Genomic DNA, 26,413 nt, shown 5'->3' on the forward strand with positions numbered 1-26,413 from the left:
TTTTGTTTAAAATAAAGTTGTTTTTAGTTTATTTCCTTCTTGACATCCCTATTTCATACATTCAATCCAGAAACATAAAGTCCGCTGTCATTTGTCCGGCTAGTGTCGAAATAGGTATATACTAAGTGTTGGTATGTTTAGTGTTAAGGATCGACCTTTGATGAAAGAGAAAGTAATTCCGTCTTCTGAAATCGTTGACAAAGATGCTAAATAAAGTCGATACAATGATAAACTCCAGAATGAGGAAGAATCCGTGCAATTCCAAAAACTGAAAAAAAAAATGAATACAGATTAATTTATAAAGAAATTGTCTTTCAGAATAGGAAGATGTGGATCAAAAAACATTATTGAAATTGTATAGGTCAGGGATGGCGAACCAATGGCACGCGTGCCATTTATGGCACGAGACACAATATTTTGGGCACGCCACCGATCACAATTGTTATTACACTATGAATTGTTATTGCACAAATGTTATTACACTATGAAGCATATGTAACAATTAAATTAAAATTTACAAAAACAAACAAAATAGTAAACAATTATTAATAAAAAAATTAACAATTAATGCTAAAGAAAGAATTCATAACCATAAAAAACGAGCTAAAAATAAATAACTAGCAAAAAAAAATAACAGTCCTGCTTAAACTAACATCTTACAACTTAATATAAGTTATTTGTCATCTAATCTGCAACAACAGAAGTCACACTGATGTAACTTTAAGTTGTTTTAAGACATGGCAAAATGTATTTTTTTTCAATGTAAATAAAGAGTTTTGAGTTGATAGTATTTAGCATTATTATTTTCTCAATAATCACAAAGTCAAAATTATTTGAAGGCACGTCTATGACCTTATTAAACAATTTTTTAGAAAAATTCTCACGTTGGTGTATAAAGGTTCGCCACCCCTGGTATAGGTGATGTCGAAACAAACACCCTTGTGGTACATTTCTTCGTTGCATCCATTGTTATCACAAAAATGTTGTGAATACTTTCGAAACCACTCCTTAATTACATTTAGCGGAAGCATTTTTCTAGAGAATTCGTGTTTAAAATTGAAGTGAAATATTGAAAGAACTCAAAATTAATAAATTCATTTATAATCTTTATTTAGAATAATAAATGAACCCATTTATTTTTTCTCCTTTATGTATATAATACCTTATACGAATTTGGTATTGAAAACTCTAAACAATTGTGCGTTATTTGAAGTTTTGCAACCCATGATTTGAAATGTTCAACGGAGTCCACCCAGAAAAGAAAAAGCATTTGACTAAAGGGTAACCAGTTTTTGTAATAAGGCGATCACAACTTTTTTGTTGATTTTTTTTATTATTATTTTAAATATTTCATATTTATTGTAACATTTTGTGACCAGTGCAAATAAAAAAATTTTATATTTAATAGTCAGAATCTGAATAAGATTTTTCGAAGAAATATTTATTAATTATTGAACAAACCAAAACTCATCTATTTTGCTAAAGGTTCCTAATTATGAACAATTTTATCCCGTACCTTCATTTTGAAGTGTATGAAAAACCTAATGTTATTTTAATTATATATTTAACTGCATATCTTTAGGTTACATATTTATCTTAAATTACGAACTGATCTAAAAAAATCATTCTGTTGCAGAAATTATTTCGAACAATTAGATGTATTGTTTAAAATATTTATGTACTACATACGGAATGGAACTATTACTAAATAAAAAAGCTGTGTTAAAGAATAGAATCTCCGTATTGAGAGTTGCGGACCAAAATGGTGGCCGTTACTTAAGAGGACAGAAAACTTTTTCCTTTCATAATAATTTAAAATGTAGAAACAGTGAGTTCAGACCAAAGTAGAGTATACCATTCGAATACTGAAAAGAAAATTTTCTAATATACAAATGAAAATAACTTATGAGAAGATAACTTAGGATGACGCAAAGTTCTCATAATTTGTTTGCATTTTAATATTTTGAAGTATTTTTTTTTCAGTAACTGGAACTTCATGACCTGCTCTAGGTTAGCCTGAACTTACATTTTCTTTCTTTTAAATTAGTGATGAAGAAGAATTCTCGACAAAATTTTTCTTCCGCTGTATAACGTTCTCTTAATCTACGTAAACTAGGGCTTTAGATCCATCAAGTAAAAGACTGAGTAGATACAAGTGAAAGTAGGGTTGTGCCTGCTCGAAACCTCCCAATAATTTTTCAGGTATGGAACCCTAAACGATGGAACCTTTTTTGTAAAACCTTGTCTTCTATTTATCGAAATATATGACTCGAAAAAGCCAATTTCACAACGTATTCCAGCCAATCTACAATTACGGAAATGAGTTGTCTTAAAACCTCCTTTTGAGCATCTTTCTCTTCGAATTCTGTCATACATAATTTTGAATAAGATTTTCGATCAACTGTTGTTTTTTTCTTTTCTTTATAGGGTTTTTGCACATCCCAAACAGGTGCCTAGTGTGCCCCCTTACATGAATAAGCAGTGTCCAGCGGAACACATTTCGGAAGCTTGTTTAAAGGTCTGCCCTATATTATACAATACGTTAAAAAAAGTTTATGACCAGGTGCAAAATCACTTTATTATAGGTTGTCTTATCTTGGTCGTTGTTGCTAGGTTTAACTCTTATCACGTTGTATTTTGTTGAAAATTTAAATGAAATTTGTGAAGAATCCACATCTGAAGCAAACTAGATACTGAAATAATAAGCGTGTTTTTTAAAAAAAATGAACGTGCTTCCGTCGTTATGGGGTTAAAAGGGTCAGCAAATGCCCAACTGGGTACTCATTTTAGCCCCAGATTCTTCTATTGTTTTTTTTTCTTCAAGGAAAATATTTAGATACAATTCTTTGTATCAAAACATTCGAAGGCTTCGAAATGACTCTGTATGGTGATACTAATGGAACATTTTTGCACTTATTTTATTCCTTTGTAATTGTAGCACTTTTCAGATCCTACTTTTCAGATACTGTGGTTTTTAACTGTAATTGAATTCTAAATTGTTTCAAATAGGGTAGAAATAAATCTTGAAAAATACCACCACTAAATTAATTATTCGTTGTCTAATTTTTTTATTATAATTTTGAGGGGTTTAAAATTACTCTGTAAGTTACTGAAGTTAAAACGAGTTGAATAAAAGCTTTGCATTTTCTCATGCCAAAGAATATCTATGGGTTGATTATCTCCACTATATGTTATCTTATTAGCCCGTTATTTTTTTACAAATTCAAGTCCTGCAGTGGACTGATCGTTAAGACACGGTTCCCAGCAGATCACCGAAGTCCAGCATCACTGGCTACGATCAGTGTGAGAGTGGGTGAACCCCTTGGACCAGTCTGCGTAGGGACCGAGGGTGTGAGGCATGGGTCCCCGTTGAACTGTTCTATCGTAAAGTGCTCGACTTCGCATGCAGGTCGTTGGGCTACCGAAGCGGGGGTGCCATCCCCTCTGCAGAGGATGAAAAGTGTTATAGCATGTCTTCGGATCATCCTCAGGGATGTTTCCCAGACAGTCGCCAATAGTCCACTGTGCATCTCTAGTGCGACGTAAATGAACTATAACAACAACTACAAATTCCAAAGTCATAATTATGACTAACGGCAACACAAACTGGATATGTCCCGCAGTGACACGCAGTATATCGTTAAGACACGGTTCCTAGCAGATCACCGACGTCAAGCATCACTGGCTACGGTCAGTGTGCGGGTGGGTGATCACTTGGATCAGTCTGATAGGGACCGAGGGTGTGTGGTATGGGTCCTCGTTAAACTGTGCTACCGTAAAGTGCTCGACTTCGCGCGCAGGTCGTCGGGCAACCGAAGCGGGGGTGCCATCCTCTCCGCAGAGGATTAAAATTGGGATGGCATGTCTTCGGATCATCCTCCGGGATGTTTCCCAGACCGTCGCCAATAGCCCATTGTGAAGCTCTAGTGTGACGTAAATTAACAACAACAAACTGGATATCTTTACAATGTAAGTTCAGAACCACGAGACTCGAAGCCTATTGTTCTTAAGACGTGAGTTCGTTTGGATGAATAAAACACTCCATCAAAATTTTTATTAGCAGAAAGTATAGTTATTTAGTGCACTTAGTTACAGAGTCCAATAATTGCGTAATACAGAATCTTCGAAACTTCAGGAGGGTAAATGAATTAATTCGATTCAAAGCACTACTACAGACAACTAAATGGAGAAATAAACTATTTATAGTGGCTTGGCGACGAAATCCCGGAACTTTCAACGGGATTCTCGTCAGTTATTAGTCCTATTGCTCGGACACTCGAAGTTCCCAGAACTATCATTTTGTCACCAAAAGGGTTTCTAAGTGTCACCAAATTGCCAAGAATGTCACCAAGTTATTAGAATTATACCCAAGCTGAGCCTTCCGTAGGAAATGCATTATTTTCTCTCTAAATTACGTGAAAATTTTTCGAGTTATTTGCAAATTTCATGTTAAGCTAATGATTCAGGATTCCCCTCATTGGATATTTAGCCTCATAAACAGAAAATATTGTGAACATATGTAAAATTTTGTAACAATATATTACATTACAAAAGAGAGGTTATAGATTAAATGAGTCGCTCAGAAGCCAATGCGGTTAAGTCCAAAACACAAAAATTGAGAAAATTAATGTTTTTTGATACATTAGTTTTTAAAATTTTTGGTTTATTAATTTAATTAGAAAAGTGTATAAAGTCTTTTTTCGAGGTGTAAACTCTGCAAAGAAACAAGATCTGTACAGGATGTGTAAACAAAAAAGTAAGTATTTATTGAAATAATGACAGCATCTTAAAAATGTTAGGACTTATACCTTTTGGCAACTGAAAAAGATAAGAAATATATATAGTCTACTAGTATAAACGAACTTTTATTTTTCACAATCATCACTAGATACAGTGACTAATAGAAAATAAACTGTTGGATTATTTCAAAAATTGTTTTTTACTTCAAAACTAGAGTGGCGCTTTTCTTTGTTTTAGGAAATGAAAATAAAATAAATAAATAAATAAAAACTAAAAATACTACATTTTAAAAAAATACTACGAAAAATACCATACCCCTTTTTTTGGTGAAAAAATACTACCGTAGTATTAAAAATACTACGTCTGGCAACCCTGAGTTACTATGAATTTCTTGTTTTTCAGTGTTACCAACAAATATCGAAAGAAGAAGAAGAATTTAATTTCAAAGTTTATGTAAAAAAATATTGATAAAAGGTGGACTTATTCACAATGGCTTCTGAAATTATTATACAATATATTCAGAAGCTATTAAAAAAAGGGCTGTCTGACCTAGAAAAAAGTAACCAACGAATAAATCCTTTAATAACTAAGAAGATTATTATTTATTTCATCAAAATTTCCAAAAATCAGAAAATATCAAAAAATGGATTTAACCGCATTAGCTTCTGAGCGGCTCAAATGTCTTGCATTGCTCTTACTCAGTTTAGGCATCCATTTTATTAGATATATTTGTAATTCTAAAAGTATCCTCGAAATGTTCGAACGCATTCTTTGATAGTTTGATGAGTGTTTCTTTTCTTTTAATCTGACTGTGTTGTTAGTAGTGATCGGCAATGTCAACCTTCATCTATGTACCCCACATTAGAATCGAGTTAACATGTCTTGTATACTAGTGAATCGGAATTAAATTTTTGTTGTGGTACTACAGTACTCCCCCACCAGAATTATATCTGTGATAGAATTCGATGAACGAATACCAGTAGTTGATTCATTGCTGTTTTGTGAGAAGCCGAGAGAACTGTATTAAGACCACCGTACGAATTGAAGTCGTGGTCGAGCCTGTGTTGACTTTTAGCAGTCGAGTGAATACGTTGTATGTGTGATCGAGACTGAGTAGCAACAGTTCGAGGAGGTGGATAATGTCGAAGTTACGAGTCAACTGTTCAATGTGGACCCTCCATCGAAGTAGGCGTGTTCCAATAGAAGTGGTAGTTTCTGTCATGGTAGGGGTGTACATATCCCGTCCGCGTCACCCATGTGGGAAGAGCTGTATAGACAATGTCAATCTTCATCTATGAGAAGGCACTCCACCGCAGAATCGAGTTAACATGTCTTGCATACTAGTGGATTGAAATTATATTTTTTGTAGCGGTTGATACACTACACTTACTAAGACACAAACGATGCGCTCCTCTGTGAACATCAGCCACGAAGTTTGCCTTGAAATATATGCCATGCATTGATAATTGTTTGTATTATTGGTAATAATGAATAGGGTGGCTTTCAATGAAACGACACCAGGTTCGATTCTCAGCAGTGAAAAAAACATCGAGAGAAGTTTCATATCTTGCTTTCGGACAGATCTCTTCATGTAACGCAAATGCGGATCAAGAATTCCTACACGAGGGATATTTTGTCCTTTGAGTTCCAAATGAGAAGGCTATGAAGTGAAACCCGATTATAAAAGGCTGCTCAACGGAGGTTAGAATATAAAATAAAATGAGCCTTTTTAAACGTGAAACAATGTCGATTGAAGAATTTACCTGTTTCAAAAGATTCTCATGTCCGTAATATTCCACTTTCTCATTCAGGGAGTTTATTTTTTGTTCCACTTTCTCTATAGATAATTGTAGTTGTTCATCCTGAAACATAGAATGTATTCATTCAGAGATTACTTTTTATATACAATCCCTGGCCAAATTATTAGACAAGATTCTATGTAAAATCTTAATTATCAGTTGAATACAGCCTTATTGTTTTTACGCGGTTAGCACTTGTTTACGTTCCTCTATCCATGGGTTAATGAAATATGTTAAAAACACATAGGAAGTCTCTTCCGAATAAATGTATGTTTAACTATAAAAGTACTGCCTATAAATGCGTGCGAAGCATGTAATAATTAAAAAAAGAAAAACTACAGTGCGTCTAATCATTTGATCTCATTATTATAATATAATACCTGATATAACAAATAATCTATATTTATATAATATATCGTCTAATTTATCCATTCGTCGAATTTGCATTATATATATGACCTCATTGAACCCATTGATGTCAACAAAGTCGCGTCAAAAACAATGTAATATCCCCTGAATCATTAAGATAGAATGTTTCTTATAATTTGGCCGCCAGGGATTGTATGTTGTCACTGATATACAAACACCTATTAAATGCATTTCACTTCAGTCCCGCAGTGGACTTGATCGTTAAGACACCCAGCAGATCACCGAAGTCAAGCATCACTGGCTGTGTGCGGGTGGATGACCACTTGGATCAGTCTGTGTAGGGAGCGAGGGTGTGCGGTATGGGTCCTCGTTAAACTGTTCTACCGTAAAGTGCTCGACTTCGCGTGCAGATCGTCGGGCTACCGAAGCGGGGGTGTCATCCCTTCCGCAGAGGATGAAAATTGTGATGGCATGTCTTCGGATCATCCTCCGGGATGTTTCACAGACCGTCGCCAATAGCCCATTGGGCAGCTCTAGTGCGACGTAAATGAACTACAACAACTACAACAGCATTTCACTTCACGAAACGTTTTATTTATACTCGATCCCTTCACTTTCAGTGGAATACTTCAACTTTCTTTAACACTGGTAAGGTTTTTACAGGTTTAACAAGGAATGACTTCACTTCAAGGACTGGACTGATCGTCCCGGCAAAACACCGAGCATCACTGGCTGCGGTCAGTACAGTAGGAGGATGGGTAACCAATTTGATCAGGTTACAAAGGGACAACGCATCGATCTGTAAAGTTCATCAAAGTGAAGTTCTTGAGGGTTACCAATGGGAGGGACTCTCCACAGAGGATCAAAAGGCATGTCTTCGGATCATCGTCGCCCATTGCACAGTGCGACGTAAAAAAACAATCTTTTATAAAACAATGCGATTACATCTTTAGAAAGTGAGTCTATATATAGTTCGTTCGCCAGGCACTGGACTCCACCTCCTCGGACGCAGAGTTCATTGCAGCGCGGGAGTCAGAGGAGCAGCATCTCCGCGCTTGAAAATGAGACAACACTTAATGCGAACCAAACAGTGAATTATTTTTCAATCACTTACCTCGCTTTATCATCTGCTATTATACCTTTTGTAACTCTAGATAATTAAATACATTTTAAAAAGGTCTTTTTTCTAGAAAAATGTCTCAAAAAGGACAAACTATTCAATCAAAGGAGAGAAATTTATGAAATATTTTATGTTAAATAATGCACATTGAGATAGATACTTTTGTGATGCGATTATGTTCTGATTAAAGTCCAACATTATACCACACTTGTATTCACTGCTGTTAACTTTTATTTCGAGATAACGTGACTTTGTTTTTTAATATTTTTTTAAAACTTATATTTGTAATACTTTGGGTAAATTTTCTAAAGATAAGCTGCAGTTATAAATTAAACAAATATAATTACTTATAAAGAAAGAAAACCACAATCTTTATTGCCTTATCATTATTTATTTTTAAGGTTGAAAATGTATGAAATGATCTTTTTAAATGAATTGGCAAGACTTTCACATCCACTAATATTATAAACAAAATATTTTTTATCACTCATTAACGATAACAACAACTAACATTTTTTATGAAGGAATTTTTTTATTATTAGACTTTTCATTTAAAACATACACTTTATTTCCACATTTCACTTTTCAATTAAAATAAATAATTAAATATTTATTGATTAAGGATTCAAAATTTTAAAATTTTACTAAAACGATTCAAAATATCTAATCATCAATTTATAAATTACCAAATAAATATTTTAATCGTAAGTAAAAATAATAAGAAGCAGAAGTCTTTTTTCATTAGATATTTAATTTAAAACATACAGGATATTTACGAATTGTAGTTTTCATTTAAAGGTATTTCATAAGTAGGATTTTGATAATGAAATATTTTACTCTTCTTTCGAATTAATGTATCGAAGTCATCTATATTGTGATAAAGTTAGACTAGACTAGCATGTTTAGAATAGTAACTAATAACAAATGATAGCTACAATTGCACTTTTAGTAGTTACTTTTATTGACGCGCAAATTTTGATGATGAAAAAAAAATTATTTTTTTTCGCTCCTTCAGTTTTTTTCTTTTAAAATAAATGCACCATTAATAATTTTTTTTGTTGACATTTTTGCAGTTTATAGATTTATTTAAAAAAAGGTTTTTTATAAATTTTGAATAATGTTTTTCATTTCAAACGCATTTTGTTGTAAAATTATTTTTTCGTTATAAATTATTGTAAATTTTGTATCTTGTTTCTTAATTGTCGTCCAATAACAAGTTTTGATGCTCAGCAGAGTCCTTGAAATTATAAAGAATTTGCTTTAAGGACAACAGCCATTCTTTCAATTTGTAGAATATTAAAAAATAAATAAATAAAAATTTATAATCCAAAACAATATGATTCTGATATTCCTGAAGAACATAACTAAAAATGTATTAATTCCAATTGATCAGTTATTCATTATTCGAAATTTATTTTATTTCATTTTATCAAAATTTATTTATTTTATTTTATTAAAATTTAGCTTATTTTATTCAAAAATCAAATATTTATTTGTATGAATATCTTATTTTTTAACTACATGTATATTTACAGGTTCATTTTGTTGTTGTTGCGCATGCCTGTTAAGGCAGAGGAGTGCGATTGTTATTGTTCATAGTTTATTTTATCAAAAATGCTAATATCATTAAGATTATTTCCTATAATTTTCCCTTTTACGTTTTTAAAGGGTATTTTTAAAAAATTCTTTTAGCCTTGATGATAAAGAAAAGAACATTTATGTTAATATATATGTTATTCTGCGATTTTTCCTTTTCCGGGTGTCACTATTTGAACAATTTGTTTGAAATTCGGATTAACGTATACTCACGATGACTGCTGCTTTTTCTGAGGCTAAGCTAATAGCTTCCATGGTTCCGTTGAACATTATTTGCATATCTTCCATCTGCTGCCGATACGATTCACTTAACTGCTGCAAATATCGATTCATCAAACTCAAACTCATCTCCGATGCTTTAATTCGATGCGTCAGTTTACTTAAAACAGACTCTTTCTGTATAAGAGCCGCACTCACCGCAACAATCTCTGACTTCATTTTATCCTCGTTCGTAAACTTGTTAGAGGAAGCATTCTTGGCCGGTGCAGATTTTTGTATGACAGAAACAAATTTCCTTCGTGAGCTGGATTTAATGATGCATTGTAAAAAGTAGTCAGTGCTATTGCACATGGTTTCGATCGTTTCGTTAAAAGATCGATTCCCATTTATAAGACAAATTTCTTCTCTTTTGTTATTGAAGGTGGAATTCAGGAATAAATATATTGGTTTATAAAAACAACTCCTTCGAGAGCTTTGTGCGATGTCATCTTTCTGAATACTTTTTCTCGTGTTGGTTAATTTTTCCTCCGAATCTTTTGGTAACCGTAGAGACCTAAAAAAAGAAATTATGCGCCTATAATGATTTTTTTACTATTTTAATGTTTTAGTAATTAAAAATTTACACCAATATAAACCCTTTCTAAAGACCCACAGTCGATGGGAAGATATTTTTCCAACCATAAAGATGGTTAAAAATAGAGGATCAAATACTTGATCATTTATAAGTAAAGAAGTTCATGTGTCTCATTCATACATTTAATATCTGTCTTTGAACAGTCGACCCAATTTTGCGACTACTCATACCTTCTCATTTTGAATCCAATCCAGAAGACAAGGAAACACCTGGATCAGTACCCCCAGAGGTATTGATTTGTTATGGGAACATGGAGGACTTTGCGATTCGACAGATTCTCGGGCGGGAGTCTTCGGCTGGCCTGGGATCAAGCCCACGAACTATTGGACATGGGCCCAGTGCTCTACCAACCAGGCTATCTCGGCCTTCATACGTTTATTTATTAATATACGCTTCTTTCACATTCATACGCTTATTAAACATTCATACGCTTAATCCACATTCACGCGCATGTTCTCTATAATACTCCGGTGTCACAGTCCTTCGCTTTTTCCACTTTTATACACTGTTTCTTGTTATACGCTTATTCCACATTATACTTTATTGTGCTCCTATTTCCCATTCATATTATTCATTCATCCTATTCCACATTCATTCTCTTATTTTGCATTCATACGCTTGTTCTTCACAAGACGGATATTCCGCATTTATGAGCTTATTCCGCATTCTTTTACCTGTTGTACTTCGCCTCAGATTCGTCCTCATTTTCTCTATATACCACGCCTGAAAGAATAAAAATAATCAAACATTCATTTCTTGAACAGATATATTTGTTTTTGGGTTGGGGAGGTAAAGAATGACTTACTTTTTCTAGGATCGTTTTCATAATGTTCGTCTATGTCAAACTCATATATCATGGAATAGCCTAAAACTCTGAAGACACTCAAAACACAGAAATGTTCTTTTCCGTGATAGGAAGATATCACTACCTGTTGATTTTTTAAAAAAATATTAATTGTATGCCCCATCTAAATTATTTATGTATTAAAAAGCAAAATTAATGGAAAAAACCGTAAAAATGCATTCATGCTATTAATGAAGTCAATAATAATAAATTAGAGCCCTGATGGCTCAGGGAATAGAGCCTTTAAATGAGGTTAACCGGGTTCAAATCCCCAGCGATGGCTGGTCGAAGCGAATCAGTACCTGGCCCCCACTGTTGACGTGAAATATCCTCAGAGGTAGATGGATCATGGGTTAAAATCCTTTTTCTGTCAGGCTAACCGTGAGATTTTCTCGCGCTCTTCCTCTCCATGTAACGCAAGTGCGAGTTAGTCGCATCAAAAGTCCGCTACAGAGGTAAAGTTGTCCTATTGCTTGATCCATGAGTTCTCTTGTCTTCTGGATTGGGTTTAAAATGACTAATCCTGCTTCGGTATCCCGACGACCTGCACGCTAATTCGAGCACTTTACGGTAGAACAGTTTAACGAGAACCCATACCGAACACCCTCGGTCCCTACGCGGAATGGTCCAAGTGCTCACCCACCAGCACACAGCCAGTGATGCTTGACTTCGGTGATCTGCTGGGACTTAACGATCAGTCCACTGCTGGATCGACAATGTTGAATTTATAATAGCAGGACCTTTTATGAATTTGTGGATCATCAAGGCTTAGAGTTCATATAACAAAACTAGATCGTGTTTTTACAACCATTGCTTAGAGAATAAGGAACAAAATTTCAGACATCATTCAGTGCTGCGTAAACATGACAAACAACCGCTGAATGTTTTTGCAAATAGTGAAAATGGCTCTAAGAACATCTTCTTCACTGCATTTTTTACGTTCTCTGCAATGAATAGAATTAAGATGCCCTACTCTCCCCAATTCGGGAAAGATGACAAAATCATCCACATTAGTGCCACCTAGGGAGCAAATAAAGTTTTAAAAAGTATTACACCCTCTCAAGAAACTGAGAAGCTGTTTACCTCCACTGCAATTATCATTCTGACATAGAATTCTCTTTTTAGACCATATCGAGAAATAGCCTGTCGAAAATTAGAAATTGTTTTTTGTAAAATGTATTGAATTTCAAAGATCTGGAAAAGCTTCGAACATTGATCTCAAAAAGTCGGTCATTCAGTTCAGTAAAAAAATATAATGTACGTATTTTTTGTAACACCCATACTTTAGAGAATAGAAGGAAAAAACTTTAAAAATATTTTATGCCTTTTTTTTTTATTGAAGATGACCGCGCGCGAGTATGGGGAAAGTGAAAAAACTTGGATTTTTCATCACAGTATCTTCTGAAAAATTGAATCTACCCTCATTTTTTAAAATCTATTTTGTAGCATTTTTTTTTTTGCTAACTTTTAATCTCCCGGTGACGTGTGGGAGAGGCCAGGTTAAATGAACCATTCACACACAGTGAATGAGCCTCACTGTAGAATGGGAAGTAATCCTCCTTTTCCTCATACACACAAAACTGTCATCCAAATTCTGACTTTTTTAACACTCCTATTCTTGAGGATAGCTTTCAACTTAAAATCCTGCTTAATTATTAATTGCTTGTATGCTCTATAAACTGTAACAGTAGATGAGAAAAATGCAAGGAAATTGTCTCCGATGATTTACCCAGATATGCTTGAACAAGAACACAACAGGTCATACCGCCTAGCTCTTAACATTTCTTTAGTTTCAAAAACTTATTTTTTTAATCATTCTTAACCAAATTTTAAGCAAATTTAATCCATTATTTAATTTAATTAAAATTCGGTTAAGAATGATTAGAAAAATAAGTTTAAGAAACTAAAGAAATGTTAAGAGCTAGGAAATGTGAAATGGCATCACAACCACCTATACTTGAACATTGTTTCAAAATGTTCAAGTACAGAAAGCATTTTATGAGCAAGATGGAGGCTCTTTAATGCTGTGGGAAGGCTTTAACAAGGGTGGTGCACTTAACAGGCGACATTACCGTTTTTGCCACACACAAAAAAGTGCTAAGAATCCATTTATAGAGAGAATTGGCGGCTCAAGCGGGATTTTCCCTTTGTGGTTGTTCCCTTTATGGCAAAGCATACTGAGACCTCTAAATAATTCTAATCTTTCACGTTTAAAAATTCAAATTTATTTTATTTTATTACATTATAATTTTATTTTAATATAGAATGCATTTTGTTCCAATTGTAATTTTTTTTTATGTTTTGTCTAGAGGGCCATTTTATTTGACACGGCGTCGGAATGGGTGCCACAGAATTGTCAACTTTCGCCAAATGGCTCATCTAAATACAACTTTTCCTTACATTTCTTTTTACTTCCTAATAAAAACATTTCTTAATTATTTTACTTCTTAATAAAAACATTTCTTAATTATTTTACTTCCTAATAAAAACATTTCTTAATTATTTTACTTCTTAATAAAAACATTTCTTAATTATTTTACTTCTAAATAAAAACATTTCTTAATTATTTTACTTCTAAATAAAAACATTTCTTAATTATTTTACTTCTAAATAAAAACATTTCTTAATTATTTTACTTCTTAATAAAAACATTTCTTAATTATTTTACTTCTAAATAAAAACATTTCTTAATTATTTTACTTCTAAATAAAAACATTTCTTAATTATTTTACTTCTTAATAAAAACATTTCTTAATTATTTTACTTCTAAATAAAAACATTTCTTTATTATTTTACTTCTTAATAAAAACATTTCTTAATTATTTTACTTCTTATCAAAAAGAGAAAAATAAAAGGAATCCGTGTGCATTATGGGTAATAAAATATATTCATTTTCTGTGTTCATCATCGTATAAGATTTAAGCATTTCTCAATAATTTCAACAAAACAGTATGTCACTGCAGCTATTATTTTAACCTTAAGGTGTATACATCTGCCGCATTCACTAGCATGAGTTATGTGAGCCACAGGGGATTAAATTTGTAAACCAACAAAATTGTTGAAAAGAGGGAAAGATAGGTTTAAAGAGGACCTCGAAATGAAGAACTAAAATTGACTATCAGATAGCAAAGAAAAAAAGTTTTCGTTTAATAAACAAAGTAAAGTGCTCTGTTGTTGCAATTCACCAGTTGTGCAGAAATTATTTTCTCCATTTAATCAAAAGTGCAAACAAAAACCTACCTTGATGAATTTTCCCAAATTTTTCTCTTTCAAGTGGAATGTCTGGGTCGATCTTTCATCATTTGCCTCAAATGTTCCCAGGTGGCGCCATCTTTGAGTTGGGTACAGCACGTCACTCCAATAACAAGAGAAATTTCTAGGTGACGACGAAAACAACTCGTAGTTCACAAGCTCAATCTAAATTTTTAAATAAAGAAATTGTTGTTGTTATTGTTAATTTACGTCGCACTAGAGCTGCACAATGGGCTATTGGCGACGGTCTGGGAAACATCCCGGAGGATGATCCGAAGACATGCCATCACAATTTTGATCCTCTGCGGAGGGGATGGCACCCCCGCTTCGGTAGCCCGACGACCTGCGCGCGAAGTCGAGCACTTTACGGTAGCACAGTTTTAACGAGAACCAATACAGCACACTCTCGGTCCCTACGCAGACTGATCCAAGTGGTCACCCACCCGCACACTGATCGCAGCCAGTGATGCTTGACTTCGGTGATCTGCTGGGATCAAATTTAAAGTCTTCAAAATAATCTAAAATTTTCTTTGTATGCTTCTTTAGCTACACTTATTAATATCTTATAGACAGCAGTGTAGTTATTGACATTTGCTCGAGAAAAAAAAATAAAATAGAAATTCACCAAATCTTGAATGCCAGGAAAATGACATATTACCTTCGAAGTTTAAAAAACAGTCATTTTAAGTTAATAGTAAGTAACTCAACTTAAGCCTTTATGTTTGTTGGACCATAAATTGCTTAAATTAATTCTTTTTATCCACTGTAGAAAGAAACAAAAAAATTTTTGTTGCTGATGTGTACAGAATAAAATTTTGTATAATAATCAATCATTAAATAAATAAATAACTTTGATTACATCCAAGCATATTACAAGCATACATAAACTTGGTATTAGGTTAATATTTGCTTTCCCTCTTTACAGTATTAACAGTTAAAAATAATTTCTGGTAACGCTTCAATGTCCTGGCATTCATAAGCTAGGAAAATGACAGCCAGGATAATGACAAATTCGCCATTTTATAGCATATAACTTTACTTTGATTTAATATTTCGGCCGAAGACGTTTATATTCTGTAGAAAACAACTGTATTTCTTAAAATAACTCAGATAAATCTATGTAGTTTTTGTTATTAATGATTTCAAGAAGCCATCAAAATGACAGCATAAAAACCTACTCATCTTGAAAACATTTTTGAAATAGATTTTGAACCAGAAAATTGGTTCTTTATTCATGCAACAAGACATGTTCAGATAGGAGGGTATCTAATCAATCTATTAACATAAGATATTGATTTCTGGCGCTATCTATTTTGGTTATAATTCACTAAATAAAAGTAGCCAGGAAAATGACAGATTTTCAAGGGACAAACAAATTATTAATTGATAGAAAAAATTATTTTAAACGAAGTTTTAGTAAACAATATCCTCTGCTTATATTCTAGAAATGCTTACATAGGATAAGATAAAAAAAATTAGATTTTGAAAAATGTATGGGAAGTTTTGGAAATATTGTTTGGGACATGCCAGGAAAATGACATGTTGATATTCAATTAAATTAATGCTAGTGCAAAGTCATTTTAAAAGACTAACAGCAATGCTATTTATAATTTCTTTTTTTAAAAAAAATTCTTTTAGTATTATAGTATTAGATCTTGGAGCAAGGGACAGTGAATTGTCATGCTTCGAGAGAATCACCCATATACCAGTGTTTCCCAAACTTATGACTTTTGTGCACCCTTTCTAAATTTTTCGTAACGCTGTGTACCACTAATAAAAAATTTTTTGTATTTTTTTAAAAATATGTTTATTTTTCTTTTTTGGTACAACATTTTGTAGATACTATCCAGCGATCCGTATTCTATGTTAAAGATAAAAATTATATTTCATAAAACTAATCAAAATAAGTAGAATTTATTACAAACCTTTACTATAAAAAAATTGCACAAAAGTTAAAAATCACAACTGGCTGTTGACACCACTCATTATTAACTGTTAACTCTGCAAAAAATAGACAATAGAAAAATACGTCATCATAAATTTTCATGGCTAGTTTTGTTATTAAATAAAATTGTTTGAAATTTTCGCTAGTTGCAAGATATTTCGCATAAGAACGCGTACCCCCACTAAACTGTTCCCGTATCCCTGGGGGTACGGGAACACTTAAGAGTAAATTTATTTTTCAAGTCTGTAGGTAGCGCCACTAAGACAACCTATTTTCTTTTAAAAAAAATTATATGCAATAAAGTTTAAAAAAAATATTGTATAATATAATACAAATGATATGTAAATAAAAACAATTATATTAAATAAAACAATAAATTTAATGAATATAAAGCGTAATTGTGTGATAAAATGAAGGAAGAAAAATATATAAATAAGAATTTTGGAGTAAGAACATAGTTAGGGGAAGGATACCTGTGTAGCTTCGATTGTATCACAAAGTTCGATGATGAACCAAGTAGTGCTCACATGACAGGGATTCAACATGTATTCATCGATTTTCTCATTCAGTATGGACATTCGAAAGGAAGATTCTGGATTCGATGAGAGAATTTTCGCCCCACACTTTGCAGAAGCATAATTCAGTTTCCTTCCCTGAGAGAAATGTTTCTTCTCATCCAAGTTTATCTCTAAAATAAGATAACATTCATTCAATTCCCTGATTTGCAGTTTTCAAACTCTTCCGAATACTGTCGAAAACGGTAAAAAAGAGTTTAATCTTAACCGCTTCTTTTACCGAGGGAGAAAAAAAAATGCAAAAAATCAACACATTTTTTTTAATTTCATTTATGAATTCAAGGAACAAAACATAATACACAAGTTTTAAGTTGAAATTTTAAAGTTTTCATGTGTAAAAAATATTTAATTTACCATCAGTTTACTACCCTAAATGATCTCGGGCAAAAAAAGTTAAACATGAGTATGCGTTCATAACCTGAACAAAATCATCTACATCAGTGATTCTCAACCACTGTGCCGCGGCACTTTTGTGTGCCGCCGAATTCTTAAAATGTGCCGCCAAATATCAGAAATGATACACTAAAAATTATAATGATTTTTTTTATTATGAGTAAAGTTTAAATTAAAGAAAAGTGTATATATATATATATATATATATATATATATATATATATATATATATATATATATATATATATATATATATATATATATATATATATATATATATATATATATATATATATATATATATATATATACTTTTTTATAATTTTTCCACGCTTTAACCGCGTGAACATCTTTGTCGGCGATTGTATTGTCTCTGACAATCTTAAAATAAGATGGAAGTGTTTAAATTGTATATGACACACAATTTTAAAAAATGTTGTAAGAGCTAATCATTGAAGTAAGCTATGCAATTAATAAACAAATTAACAAAGGATAACTAAAAAAAACAAATTAACAAAGGATAACTAACAAGTATTAAGCTAGCAATTAATAATTAGCAAAAAAACTAGTTAACAAGAAATCACAAAAAATAGCAGTTAATAATTATAGAAAACAAGCCAACAATTCATAACTGGCAAAAAAATAAATAGCTGTTACTAACTAATAAAAAATTGGTTGAAAGAAATAATTAATCCCTTAATAAACGTGCTTTTGTAGTACATATTATTTTATTTCACATTCAAAATTATTATCACGAACTATTAAACACAGTGTAAAATAGGTAATTAAACAATTTTTAATTTAATTTTTTTCATCGTGTGCCGTCAAATTTCGAAATCGTTAAAAGTGTGCCGCAACAAAAAAAAGGTTGAGAATCACTGATCTACATCATCACGAACGTCATTTTTTCTTCCTCTGTCAATTCATCCGGCATCGTATGTACAACAAAAACAAAACACGTCTGCAGTCCCACCAATAGCACAAACAAAAATTTCCAATCACTGTAGATTATTTTTTTGCTTTGCTTCCGCCCGAATAAAAACGTGATAAAACAAAGAGTATGGAAGAATTCTGGACAAACACCTTTTGAATTTTTCTATGTTCATTCAGTTTTAAATTATTTCAAAAAACTATGAAAATATTTCCAAGTATAAACAACGTTACAATGCTTCCAATTACAAGCAACTTCAGAATTTTTCAAAGTCCAAACAGTTTGAAAATATATTACTAAGTCTAAAATACCTCAAAATATTTTTAAGTGCCAACCATTTCAGAATTTTTCTAAGTATTAAGGTTTTCAGAATTCTTCAAAGTTCAAACTCCTTCAAAATATGTCTAAGTACAAACAACTTCAGAATTTCTCAAACTCCAAGCAACTTCAAAATATTTCTACATAAAAACACTATCTGAATTTTTCAAAGTTCAAGCGCCTCGAATTTTTCTAAGTACAAGGAACTTCAAAATATGTCTAAGTACGATTAACGTCATGTTACTATGTACAGTCCGCAAAAAAAAGATATCAGCCTGAATAACTATCGTTTTAATGATTGGATTTTCACGTACTAGCTGTCGATCTTAATGGTTCCTGGGGGTGACCTCAAATAAGCTATTTAATTAGTGCTAACTATTAATAAAGTTATGAAATCAAACACAAAAACGTACTTTCTCTGAATAAACATATATATTTTTTTTTACATATTTGGATTTCTTATCTTCAAAATATAGGGAGTAGCCGCAATCTGGGAAATGTGGTCCCCATAGTTTAGTCAGGAGAGCGATTCAAAGTTTCGACCCCTTAATGTTAATTTCGCTTTTTGCGTTTTCAGTCATATTTTAAAAACTAATGTCGCAATTCAAAAAAAAAATTGCACCCACTCATAAAACTCATTTACCCAAAGATAATTTCTTGAGAAAAATAATTTTTAATAATTATTTATTATTTTTTATTATTTAATTAAAGTGAGGATGAAAAAATGTTGAATTATAAGGTATGAATTTTTTTATACCATATTAATCAACATATTTTTCAATTGAAAAATCTAAAGTTTCAACTGTTTTTATTTATTAGAAGATGAGAAAAATTAAAATTAATTATTTAAAAAAAATAATTTGGCGACAAAGAAGAAATAATTAAATGAGGCGATTAATATTAAAATGTGATAAACTTACGAGGAACTTGACTTAGCGCGCGTAGCGTAAAATTTCATTCCTATTTTTTTCGCTAATAATTGTTTGCTAATCTTTTTATTTTTATTTTTTTAAAACTATAAAATATGATGTTTCTTTTTTAGTCGTCTAAAATTCTATTTGCAATTTAGTAAAGAAATTTGAATAAAACATTTTATTAAATAAAAAACATTTTATTCAACGAATGTCAAGTTCTATAAAAGCATGCATCTGATAGAATATGATTATACACCAGATTGGGCTTATTTAAAGTGATTATTTTTTTTTCTCAATAACTGATACAATTTCAATAATATATTTACGTATGAATAGATTTGGAATAAAATATTTGTCAATTTCTTGAATATATTTTTCATAAATATTAATAAAAATACGTAGTCAACATTTTTAAGCATCTCTCACATCATTGCAAATTTCTCAACATATCTTATATATCGTCTTAATCTTAAAGGTAATTTTTTAATCACCTGTCCGGAAGTGTTTCGCAGAACTATTTTACCAACTATTTAATTAAATTTTAACATTTTTAGAAATCTTATTCTTTACCCTACTACGTTTATTATTTCTTCATTAATATACTAATAAATTGTTTTAGTACTTTAATTTAGGTTTTCCTTAAAGTAAAGTTCCTTTTTAAATTATAGTCAAGTTTTTTTAAAAAGAATTATTGTCTGCCAGCTAAGAATAAACGACCTTTTAATAAGTTGTACAAAACAAAAGTATTGAATTACAAATTAAATAAGAAGTAGATTTTACCTGAGAAATAAATTTTTTTGCATCGTTGGTATGTTAAATTTCTCAGAAACAAAGAAATTAGGTACTTTTTTCAACGAAAGAAAAGTATTTTAAACACATATTGAGGTTTTATGAAATTTGCCCCCCAAAAATAGACAACTAGTATATTTTAGTTTGCGTTCCACAAAAAAGGCTTCGAGTTCCGGATGTGGCCCGTGGCCCACCAGTTGGTAGCCTTTGGTTTAGAGGTACCGTATAAAATATCCACACTATTATTGATGCTTAATTAATCTATGTTAATTTAGTTTTATAAGCGTCGTTGAACAGCCGACCCAATTCTGGAATACCGATGTTTAACTCCGTAGCCTTGGAATCCAATCTAGAAGACAAGGGAACTCCAGTACCCCCAGAGGCTTTGATTTGTAAGGAGAACTTTGAGGATTGTTTGGCGGCCCCTACAGATTTAACAAAAACTCATATGTTGAAGGGTTATGCAATGAGTATCAAATATACTAGTGTGAGTATAAAGAATTATATTGATATATTTGGTGATTATTAAAACTGCACCCATATTAAGCAGTTTGTTAAGCTGTGAAAAGGGATATGTACCGTATTTAGTAGTGGTTTGTTCTAACTATCATGAGTTGGCTACGAGTCATGTCAGTGATGCTTCTATTCTGATGGAATGAACTGCGTCTTAATGTCATAACGTAAAGTACCCATACTAGAAGGTACTTTCAGAGAGGAAAGCAAGGCGAAACTAATAATTCTTTGCCTTACCACTGACTAATTTGAAAAATCATGCAAACTAATGTGGATTTTATGTTAAAATGAAAACAATCCTACCCAGATATGAATGCACGTCCTGATTTACCCCTAAAAATGTCTTCAGTTTTGAGCAGGATTTCGTACCGTTGATTGATTTGTGTATATTCAGCCAGAGGGTGCGAAGAAATTTAATTCATTACAGAGCGACAATCCCTTAGTTAAAAGGGAAATATTTAGAACGTTACTTCCAATTAAAAATTTCGTTACAAGAAAAAAAATTTGGTTGCAGACTCAGGATTTTCAACAAAGCGACTGAATGCTGATTTTGGATCGAGTGTGAACTATCGTTTATTGCTGGATTCGACTGTACTTTATTTTTGTGCAATTCATTTGACATTTATAATTGCAACCGGGCATAGCGAAAAACCTTTAAATTGTTCTAAATAAGGGACTTCTTGAGAACAATTAGAGAAGATAACGACCCCGATGAACAAACCAAGGGGTGCCAACAAACGGAAAGGTGACTTTGAGGAAGATCTTAACTCATTGTGATGGACCATTCCAAATCGAAAACTCTTTGGTGGTGGCTAAGAGTTTATCAGGGTGGATTTAGTATCCACCTTGGACTGGATTTTTCTATCCAAAGATCTTTAGCGACCTGTGTTTCGTATCTTAATTTAAAAAACTCAAGCAACAAAGAGCTTGTCTTATAATTGTAACATCAAGAGAAAAATCTCTAAAAAAAGGCCTCTGGTTTTTAAAGTCTGTATCTAACGGTTCGGAACAGAAGTATGGTCTGTCACACAGACGTCATTATGTAACAGCCTTCTTAGCTGTCTAATTCAGTAACCTTGTGAGTTTAAACCCAGCATTTGCTAACTCAAACCTTCGCTTTTTTGATAAACTAATACGTGTTACAAGGGGAAGGAAACCCCGGGAACTTCCATCGGTTAGCCCGACGCTAAAGGGATTCAAACCCGTGCAACAACTGGGACGTTGTAGCTTCCATGTACCGGTAGCAAGATTCGAACCTGGGGAAGAGCTCCTTCGATTACTTTACCCTGTTAATAACGATAGATCTTGAAACACATTTTATCTCTTTATTCGCAGATTACTCATTATTTGTTAAATGTTTCCCACATAAGATTGATGCTTACAGAAAACACAAGAAAAATGATTTCATTTATGAAAAGGTAGAATCGAGTTAACACGTCTTCTAGTGAATTGGAATTACAGTACTCCCCCACCAGATCTGTGGTGGAATTCGATGAACCACTAGTGGATTCATTGCGGTTTTGTATTAAGATCACCGTACTTTCGCCTACAGCTGTCATAAGTTCACGGCCGTGTTCGCTCCCGTCTTACCATTAGCGGTCGAGTGTATGCAGTGAGTATTCGAGACTGATGTCGCAGTAGCAAGTCAACTGTTCAATGTGGACATTACATTGAAGTTCACATCATGTCCGAAGGTTATCCATGTGAGGGATAGTAGTTATTGACCTTCATCTTAGAAGAGGTAATCCTTCCTAGAATAGAGTTAACATGTCTTATATACTAGTGAATCGGAATTGTATTTTTGTTGTGGTAGACACAGGGTTTTGTTTTGTTCCTATAAATCAATCTCCAGTGAGTCGACATGATTTACAAGAGGAGATATTTCAGGAATTTTTTTAATAATCTGAAAATGACTTTACCTTGTCTAGTTAATTCCTCTTCCTTCCATGCATCGAATGGAGGCAAAGTGTTGGGAGAAGGAGACTTTTTAAGCACCCTGTATATGTCCGAAATGACAATAGAATGTTTATCTTCAGAAAATCCATTCGGATACAAAACCTCCAATTTTCTAATTGTTACCACTCTTGTTGCAATGGCGTCAAAACTGAAAGAGCACAATAACACTGTAGTGTATCTACCACTACAAAAATACAATTCCAGTTTCCTACTATATAAGACATGTTAGAACGATTGTAGGGTGGGGTACCTTTTTATAGATGAAGGTTGACATTGTCGATAGCTACCCTCACCACATGGGGGACCTTCGGACGTGATGTGAACACGCCTCCCTTGACAGAAACTCCCACTTCGATCTGAACACACCTACTATTCGATGGATGGTTCACATTGAACAGTTGACTTGTGACTGCGACATTATCCACCTCCTCGCGCTGTTGCTACTCAGTCTCGATCACACACAAAGTTCAACACTCGACTGCTGATGGCAACACACGAGCGACCACGGCCGTGAACTTAATACAGCTCTCACGATCAGCACTCAAAAGTACGGTGATCTTAATACAGCTCTCCCGGCTTCTCACGAAACAGCAATGAATCCATTTGTGGTATCCGTTCATCGAATTCTAACACAGATGTAATTCTGGTGGGGGAGTACTGCGTCTACCACTACTATAATACAATTCCCTAGTATATAAGACATGTTAGAACGATTCTATTGTTGAGTACCTTTTCATAGATGAAGGTTGACATTGTCGATCACTACTAGCCCCACAACAACCCAAGCGACTTATTTTTGTAGCGATGTTCAAAACTCATTATTTTACTATCAATTTACAAATGGAATGGCGTAAAAAGTGAGTGATGAAATATTTACTTGGGAGGTATGTTCCATGTAGCACTCCAAAAGAATAAGAACATCAGACTCATCAGCTGAACTAAACTCAAAAGTTCCTTTTGTAGATCCATTCTCGACGATGTTATTTTTTTTAAATAAACAAGTCACATTTTAGATTAAAAAAAAACGATTTTTGTTGCAACGTTATCTCATTTCAGCGGCGTTTGTATCTGATAGGATTCATTTTATAAGTATTAACATAAATAGATAACCCGTGTTAGCACAATCAACACTGTACAATGCGCAAACGAAAATGCTTTGAATAAACCTAAAGGTTGAATGTTCACGTTTAAGGGCCTTACTTGAACCCTTACCAATTTGTTTGGAAAAAAATGCAAAAAATCAACATATTTTTTTTAATTTCATTAATAAATACGAGAAACTAAAACAAAACATAACATTATGTGTAAAAAATATATAATTTACCATCAGTCCCAAATGGTCAATGAAAAAAGTTAAATATGAGTCTTTGTTCACATTTTCATCATCTGAAGAATCACCTGCATTACCTTTTTTACTCTTTCTTCTATGTAAATTCATAATCCCTAGACAATACGAAACACGTCTGCTGTCCCACAAATAGCAAACAAATATTGTCAGTAGGACTGGGCGATAAAGGAAATTTTATATCGTGATGCATCGTCAGTTTTGCATCGCAATATAGCGATGTATCGCGATATAGTATTTTTTTGAATTTCATTTACTTGTAAGGCACAGAAAGTAGGATTTCTATCAAAACTCCATACTCAGATTGATTTAAATCAATTTATAAATTTGAAGATATATATGTTTTGCTAAAGAAAGATATTAATGTTATATTTTCTAAAAATGATCGCGCAAATAACATAAGATTTCTTAGCTTAAAAATAAATAATAAAATATAAATAAAATTGAAATTTATTAGTATAATATTTACCTAACAATATAGAAAGAAAATTTAAAAAATAGGTTCGTTAAAAATTATTTGCAGGCTTAAAACAAAGTGCTAAATAAATTTTAAAAAAAAAGCGCTTTTGAAACAACCTTATTTTTTATCATTATTATTTCACATAAATAATGAAGTTAAATTGAATAATTACCGAATTCTGAACGAAAAAACAAAGTAAGGTTTAATTTCTTGAAAATAAGAACAAAAGAATTAAGACGTTCGGTAATATATTTAACTGACAATATTGAAAGATAATTAAAAAAGACGATTATACTCTATAATAAACGAAGTGCTAAATGATTAAAAAAAAAAAAAAAAAAGAAGTCGCAAACCTTACTAATTTTTTTGAATAAACAAAGTTGATTGACTTATGTCCAAATCCAAAAGAGGAAAGACAAGTTTTGTTATAATTTTATTTATAAAAACAAAAACAACTAAAGATTTATAAATTTAAAATCAGTAATAAAAAACCAATTAAATTATTGGAAGTTTTATCCAAAAAGAATTATACTCTAGATAAATAAAGTAAAAAAAAGTTTAAAAAAAGTTAAAATAAAGTAAAAAATAGCCTAATAAATTTAATTATTTTGTAATTTAATTCCTTATGGGCACCTTAAATTCCGATTGTGATAAATTCAATAGTGTAAAAAATTGCTTTAATTGCTCAAAATTAATTTTCACATTTAAAAATAAAAAAAAGTTTTGTTTCAAAAAAATAATTTACCTAATTAATTAAGAAACACTTCTTTATATATTCTTTTCAATAATAGATTACGTTCAGAACAAGGTAACGACGGCGATCAGTCCCACTGAAATTAATCTACAAGAAACGATATCAAGTCGCGACAAAGGTAAAGAAAAAAAAAACAATGAAGCGCGAAAACGAACATGCGAGATCATGATATACGTTCTCAAAACTGATTCTGATTCTACCGCTCATCAATCAAGGCCGTTTCAACATAACGAAACGAACATCGTATTCCACAGCGCGAATTGGCATTGGAACGTAAGAGAAGATCCTTGCGTGTCTTGTATCGCTATATCGTTCGTCTTCTTTACTCGACGGCTTAAGACAGACTTCTGATGCATCGCCTGGAGCGAAAGTCGCTGTATCGGCCTGCCGATATAGGCGTTAAATTGTTATGTCACGATATATCGATTTATAGCCCAGTCCTAATTGGCAGATAATCATTATTGTTTGCTTTGCTTCCGACCGAGTCAAAACGTATTCTGTTATGCACGAGTATACTCGGTATAATAAATATTTGCGACATACCCGAGTTAACTCGGGCTAATCAGGGAAGCAGTTAAGATCTTGGCCCGCTAGAAACAGGAAGCTCGTTTCGATACCGTGCGATCAACGTATAGGGTGATCCTAAAAGGATTAATCTTTCTAACTAAAATAACTAAGTAAGAAAAAACAAAATGGAGTCAAGAAAGTTAAACAAAAAGAAAAGAAAAAAACAATTTTAGGTAAATCCTTCCATTTCATTTAAATGTATAATATTAACTTCATGGAAAAATTAACCTCGGTGTTACCTCGGTGAGAATTATTATTATACATAGAATCCTAGAGTACGTCGAATCATATGGCCAGAGAGTGTATATTTTGCGAAGGGAAAATTAATTGAACCTTTTTTGAATATACGCTGATAGGTAAAACACAAAAAATAAAATCAC

General features: G+C 32.4%; 1 protein-coding gene across 4 annotated transcripts; it reads right to left on the reverse strand.

Annotated features, from left to right (window-relative positions):
- LOC107444774 (uncharacterized) lies at positions 1 to 26,413 on the reverse strand. 4 transcript variants are annotated; one of them, XM_016058996.4, is made up of 9 exons: positions 23,785 to 23,976; positions 22,871 to 23,055; positions 16,992 to 17,206; positions 14,562 to 14,738; positions 11,283 to 11,406; positions 11,152 to 11,200; positions 9,838 to 10,396; positions 6,504 to 6,602; positions 1 to 268 (listed from the first exon to the last, which is right to left on the reverse strand). In XM_016058996.4, exons 1-9 carry the CDS (start codon positions 23,874 to 23,876, stop codon positions 122 to 124), a joined length of 1,647 nt encoding a protein of 548 aa, XP_015914482.1. In that variant the 5' UTR covers positions 23,877 to 23,976; the 3' UTR covers positions 1 to 121. The 4 variants fall into 4 exon arrangements, with proteins under 4 accessions (XP_015914482.1, XP_087023347.1, XP_087023349.1 ...); XM_087167221.1 differs by having other exon boundaries at positions 11,283 to 11,402; positions 14,558 to 14,738; positions 23,785 to 23,956; XM_087167223.1 differs by lacking the exons at positions 22,871 to 23,055; positions 23,785 to 23,976 and adding an exon at positions 26,273 to 26,413.

Source organism: Parasteatoda tepidariorum, chromosome 7, assembly GCF_982258835.1.
Source record: "Parasteatoda tepidariorum strain Cologne lab strain chromosome 7, Ptep-v5.0, whole genome shotgun sequence".
Classification (NCBI taxonomy): domain Eukaryota; kingdom Metazoa; phylum Arthropoda; class Arachnida; order Araneae; family Theridiidae; genus Parasteatoda; species Parasteatoda tepidariorum.

Excerpts from the sequence above, each read along its gene's own strand:
- LOC107444774 (XM_016058996.4), bottom strand. The coding sequence starts at position 23,876 with ATGGATCTACAAAAGGAACTTTTGAGTTTAGTTCAGCTGATGAGTCTG. Across the intron at positions 17,207-22,870 it reads AGAGGAATTAACTAGACAAG|AGATAAACTTGGATGAGAAG; the intron begins GTAAAGTCATTT and ends ATCTTATTTTAG. Across the intron at positions 14,739-16,991 it reads ATACAATCGAAGCTACACAG|ATTGAGCTTGTGAACTACGA; the intron begins GTATCCTTCCCC and ends TTAAAAATTTAG.